Genomic DNA, 6000 nt, shown 5'->3' with positions numbered 1-6000 from the left:
ATTTTATTTTGAGAGTATTGTATTGCAAGCATGTGGAGAAAAAGTGTAACAGCCTAAAAAGCCCAGTGAAAGTCAGTATAATTGGAAATGTCAGGCCACTTATTCCAAATCTATAACATTCCCCTATATGTACACAATTAAATGTAATAAATGTAATTTATGTACACAATTAACTGTCAGTGTAATTGGGGTTTCCATGGGGCTTGTGGCATATATATTCAAACAGGAAAACTGGATTCCTTTGCAGATTTATTCAGATGAGGTAATATGGAAGCCGGTTTCCTCTCCTGTCAACTTGGGCAATGGCAATAGTCAGTCTAGTGAACATGTTATAAGTGACTCCTGGGAAAGCAAAATGGACATTTTAAAAATATAGGCTCAGAAGTACAGCTCTGTAGACTTGAGACTTTGGATTCATTATTATTTGATTTTCAGGATGACAAAATAGTCAAACCAAAGAGGAAATTTAATCAAATGATACACAAAAATATTTTATAGACTTTGTTTACCTTTTTTACCCAGAGAAATCTATTCTTCTTTTACAGCTGGGATGACATGCTATCTCCTAGGCATCACATTTTCTAAACTCTGGAGACAGAATGAATTACTTCCTCCTCCACACTCAAATACTGCTGGAATAATACTTATCACAATGTACCATAAATAATTATTTATAAGTTTGACTATCTTGCTAGATAATGAATTTCAAAAGGGCAAGGGCTATAGCTTATTCAGTACTAAATGAAATGTCTGGCTACAAATAGGTCCTAGTAAAAAGTAAAGATTTGAGTTAATACGGAGTTACCCAAAGAAGTAATTCACAAGGCCAGTGAAAAGAAAATATACTGGAAAGGCAAAGTCTATTATATTTAGTGTGTATCCTCTAATTTCTTTCTTTTAGGCCCTATCAGTATAGGTATAGTATAATATGTAACTCAAATACTACCCCCACCATTGAGTTTCTCCTGATTTTCCAAGCCACAAAGATCTGTTTTCTGTACTTCTAAGCACTTTTTACCTCTATCAGTAGGTAAAGAGGAATCTTTACCTACTACCTACTCTCCCTATGCCTCCTTTTTTTTTTTTTTAATGTTTTGAAGGACTATATTTCATTTTATTCATCTTTGAATATACAATGGCTATCACTGGCTTGGCACAAAATACATATTCAATGAATGTTTGTTAATTAACAATTTATTAGACTTGAAATAGTCAAAAGATGAGAGATCATTTGTTTCATTTCTATTCCCTTTTTTGTAACCAAGATGAAGGCCAAAGTGGTCTTAGGAACCTTTTGTCTTCCTGATGAGTCCTTCTATGGTGTCCCACTGCTCCTTGGTGACCTAACACAAAAAGATGTCAATTTAATGTGCTTTTTACATGTTTTTAAAGCTTAGTAACCGAGCTGCTAATATTACATTATACACACAAAATGGCATTACCTTTCTCAGGTTATTGAATTCTCCTGAAATAAGTACTTCCTCTCCACCATCAAATTTAACAACCTGGAAAAAACAAATTTTTAAACTCTGAAACTACTCCTTTTAAAAAGTTTCTGAACCACTAGCCATTTTCCCATACTTTGGATGGAATATCTCTTTGGCACTTTAAATCAAGCCCAAATTTTAAAGATAAAACTCATGATTAAACCTAAATTGATTTACACAGTTCATAATTCTATTTCTAACATCTCCACAATTTCAAAAATCTACCCAATCTTGAAGATCATCTTAAAGGTATATCTATCAAGGTAACTTGCATCTATTAATTTATCTCTTGATATGGTTTGGCTGTGTCTCCACAAAAATCTCATCTTTAATTGTAATCCTCATAATGCCCAGGTGTGGAGGGAGGGACCCGGTGAGAGGTGATTGGAATAGGCAGTTTCCCCTATGCTGTTCTTGTTATAGTCAGTGAGTTCTCACAAGATCTGATGGTTTTATAAGGGGCTCTTTCCCCTACACACACACACACACACACACACACACACACACACACACACACACCCTCTCCCTTTTCTCTCTCTCTCCCTCTTTATTGCCTGCCACCATGTTAAGTTATGACTTTTACCCTTCAGCCATAATTGTAAGTTTTCTGAGCCCTCCCCAGACATGCAGAACTGTGAGTCAATTAAACCTCTTTTCTTTTTCTTTTTTAATTATATTTGAAGTTCTAGGGTACATGTGCACAACATGCATGCTTCTTACATATGTATACATGTGTGATGTTGGTGTGCTGCACCCATTAACTCGTCATTTACATTAGGTATATCTGCTAATGCTATCCCTCCCCCCTCCCCCCCACCCCATGATAGGCCCCTGTGTGTGGTGTTCCTCACCCTGTGTCCAGGTGTTCTCATTGTTCAATTCCCACCTATGAACGAGAACATGTGGTGTTTGGTTTTCTGTTCTTGCAGTAGTTTGCCGAGAATGATGGTTTCCAGCTTCATCCATGTCCCTACAAAGGACATGAACTCATCCATTTTTATGGCTGCATAGTATTCCATGGTGTATATGTGCCACATTTTCTTAATCTAGTCTGTCATTGATGGACATTTGGGTTGGTTCCAAGTCTTTGCTATTGTGAATAATGCCACAATAAACATATGTGTGCATGTGTCTTTATAGCAGCATGATTTATAATTCTTTGGGTATATCCCCAGTAATGGGATGGCTGGGTCAAATGGTATTTCTGGTTCTACATCCTTGAGGAATCGCCACACTCTCTTCCACAATGGTTGAACTAGTTTACAGTCCCACCAACAGTGTAAAAGTGTTCCTATTTCCCCACATCCTCTCCAGCACCTGTTGTTTCCTGACTTTTTAATGATTGCCATTCTAACTGGTGTGAGATGCCATTTTAGTTTTGATTACCACTTCTTTGATGTCCAGTAATGATGAGCATTTTTTCATGTGTCTGTTGGCTGCATAAATATCTTCTTTTGAGAGGTGTCTGTTCATATCCTTCACCCACTTTTTGATGGGGTTGATTTTTTCTTGTAAATTTCTTTAAGTTCTTAGTAGATTTTGGATATTAGCCCTTTGTCAGATGGGTAGATTGTAAAAATTTTCTCCCATTCTGCAGGCTGCCTGTTCACTCTGATGGCAGTTTCTTTTGCTGTGCAGAAGCTCTTTAGTTTAATAAGATCCCATTTGTCTATTTTGGCTTTTGCTGCCATTGCTTTTGGTGTTTTAGTCATGAAGTCCTTGCCCATGCCTATGTCCTGAATGGTATTGCCTAGGTTTTCTTCTAGGGTTTTTATGGTTTCAGGTCTAACATTTAAGTCTTTAATCTATCTTGAATTAATTTTTGCATAAGATGGAAGGAAGGGACCCAGTTTCAGCTTTCTACATATGGCTAGCCAGTTTTCCAAGCACCATTTATTAAATAGGGAATCCTTTCCCCATTTCTTTTTTTTTTGTCAGGTTTGTCAAAGATCAGATGGTAGTAGATGTGTGGTATTATTTCCGAGGGCTCTTTTCTGTTCCATTGGTCTATATCTCTGTTTTGGTACCAGTACCATCCTGTTTTGGTTACCATAGCCTTGCAGTATAGTTTGAAGTCAGGTAGCATGATGCCTCCAGCTTTCTTCTTTTGGCTTAGGATTGTCTTGGCAATGCGGGCTCTTTTTTGGTTCCATATGAAATTTAGTTTTTTCCAATTCTATGAAGAAAGTCATTGGTAGCTTAAAGGAGATGGCACTGAATCTATAAATTACCTTGGGCAGTGTGACCACTTTCATAAAATTGATTCTTCCATTTGTTTGTGTCCTCTTGTATTTCACTGAGCAGTGGTTTGTAGTTCTCCTTGAAGAGGTCCTTCACATCCCTTATAAGTTGGATTCCTAGGTATTTTATTCTCTTTGAAGCAATGGTAAATGGGAGTTCACTCATGATTTGACCCTCTGTTTGTCTGTTATTGGTGTACAGGAATGCTTGTGATTTTTTTCACATTGATTTTGTATCCTGAGACTTTGCTGAAGTTGTTTATCAGCTTAAGGAGATTTTGGGCTGAGATGATGGGGTTTTCTAAATATATAATCATGTCATCTGCAAACAGGGACAATTTGACTTCTTCTTTTCCTAACTGAATACCCTTTATTTCTTTCTCCTGCCTGACTGCCCTGGCCAGAACTTCCAACACTATGTTGAATAGGAGTGGTGAGAGAGGGCATCCCTGTCTTGTGCCAGTTTTCAAAGGGAATGCTTCCAGTTTATGCCCATTCAGTATGATATTGGCTGTGGGTTTGTCATAAACAGTTCTTATTATTTTGAGATATGTCCCATGAATACCTAGTTTATTGAGAGTTTTTAGCATGAAGGGCTGTTGAATTTTGTCAAAGGCGTTTTCTGCATCTATTAAGATAATCATGTGGTTTTGTCTTTGGTTTTGTTTATATGATGCATTATGTTTATTGATTTGCGTATGTTGAACCAGCCTTGCATTCCAGGGATGAAGCCAACTTGATCATGGTGGATAAGCTTTTTGATGTGCTGCTGAATCCGGTTTGCCAGTATTTTATTGAGGATTTTTGCATCGATGTTCATCAGGGATATTGGTCTGAAATTCTCTTTTTTTGTTGTGTCTCTGCCACGCTTTGGTATCAGGATGATGCTGGCCTCATAAAATGAATTAGGGAGGATTCCCTCTTTTTCTATTGATTGGGGTAGTTTCAGAAGGAATGGTACCAGCTCCTCTTTGTACCTCTGGTAGAATACAGCTGTGAATCTGTCTGGTCCTGGACTTTTTTTGGTTGGTAGGCTATTCATTATTGCCTTCATTAAGGAGCATGTTATTGGTCTATTCAGGGATTCAACTTCTTCCTGGTTTAGTTTTGGGAGGGTGTATGTGTCCAGGAATGTATCCATTTCTTCTAGATTTTCTATAGTTTACTTGTGTAGAGGTGTTTATAGTATTATCTGATGGGAGTTTGTATTTCTGTGGGAATGGTGGTGATATCCCCTTTATCATTTTTTATTGTGTCTATTTGATTCTTCTCTCTTTCCTTCTTTATTAGTCTTGATAATGATCTATCAATTTTGTTGATCTTCTCAAGAAACCAGCTCCTGGATTCACTGATTTTTTGAAGCATTGTTGGTGTCTCTATCTCCTTCATTTCTGCTCTGATCTTAGTAATTTCTTGCCTTCTGCTGGCTTTTGAACGTGTTTGCTCTTGCTTCTCTAGTTCTTTTAATTGTGATGTTAGGGTGTCAATTTTAGATCTTTCCTGCTTTCTCTTGTGGGCATTTAGTGCTATAAATTTCCCTCTACACACTGCTTTAAATGTGTCCCAGAGAGTCTGGTATATTGTGTGTTTTTTCTCATTGGCTTCAAAGAACATCTTTATTTCTGCTTTCATTTTGTTACGTACCCAGTAGTCATTCAGGAGCAGATTGTTCAGTTTCCTTGTCGTTGAGCGGTTTTGAGTGAGTTTCTTAATCCTGAGTTCTAGTCTGATTGCACTGTGGTCTGAGAGACAGTCTGTTATAATTTCTGTTCTTTTACATTTGCTGAGGAGTGCTTTACTTCCAATTATGTGGTCAGTTTTGGAATAAGTGTGATGTGGTGCTGAGAAGAATGTATATTCTGTTGATTTGGGGTGGGAGTTCTGTAGATGTCCATTAGGTCTGCTTGGTGCAGAGCTGAGTTCAATTCCTGGGTATCCTTGTTAACTTTCTGTCTCGTTGATCTATCTAATGTTGACAGTGGGGTGTTAAAGTCTCCCATTATTATTGTGTGGGAGTCTAAGTCTCTTTGTAGGTCTCTAGGAACTTGCTTTATGGATCTGAGTGCTCCTGTATTGGGTGCATATATATTTAGGATAGTTAGCTCTTCTTGTTGAATTGATCCCTTTACTGTTATGTAATGGCCTTCTTTGTCTCTTTTGATCTTTGTTGGTTTAAAGTCTGTTTTATCAGAGACTAGGATTGCAACCCCTGCTTTTTTTGTTGTTTACCATTTGCTTGGTAGATCTTCCTCCATCCCTTTATTTTGAGCCTA

The 6000-nt window shown here is 37.5% G+C and overlaps 1 protein-coding gene across 1 annotated transcript in view; it reads right to left on the bottom strand.

Annotated features, from left to right (window-relative positions):
• Positions 1 to 1176: 1176 nt before the first annotated feature.
• Positions 1177 to 6000, bottom strand: part of DECR1 (2,4-dienoyl-CoA reductase 1) — a 46301-nt gene continuing 41477 nt past the window's right edge. Inside the window, exons 9-10 of the mRNA XM_030937535.1 lie at positions 1443 to 1505; positions 1177 to 1343 (exon numbers count right to left, since the gene is read on the bottom strand). Coding sequence (XP_030793395.1) covers positions 1284 to 1343; positions 1443 to 1505 — 123 coding nt within the window. The 3' untranslated portion in view covers positions 1177 to 1283. The remainder of the gene's footprint in view (positions 1344 to 1442; positions 1506 to 6000) is intronic.

Source organism: Rhinopithecus roxellana, chromosome 9 (assembly GCF_007565055.1).
Source record: "Rhinopithecus roxellana isolate Shanxi Qingling chromosome 9, ASM756505v1, whole genome shotgun sequence".
Taxonomy (NCBI): Eukaryota; Metazoa; Chordata; class Mammalia; order Primates; family Cercopithecidae; genus Rhinopithecus; species Rhinopithecus roxellana.
Note: the sequence above shows the minus strand (reverse complement) of the source record. Positions and strands in the feature narration are given on the sequence as shown.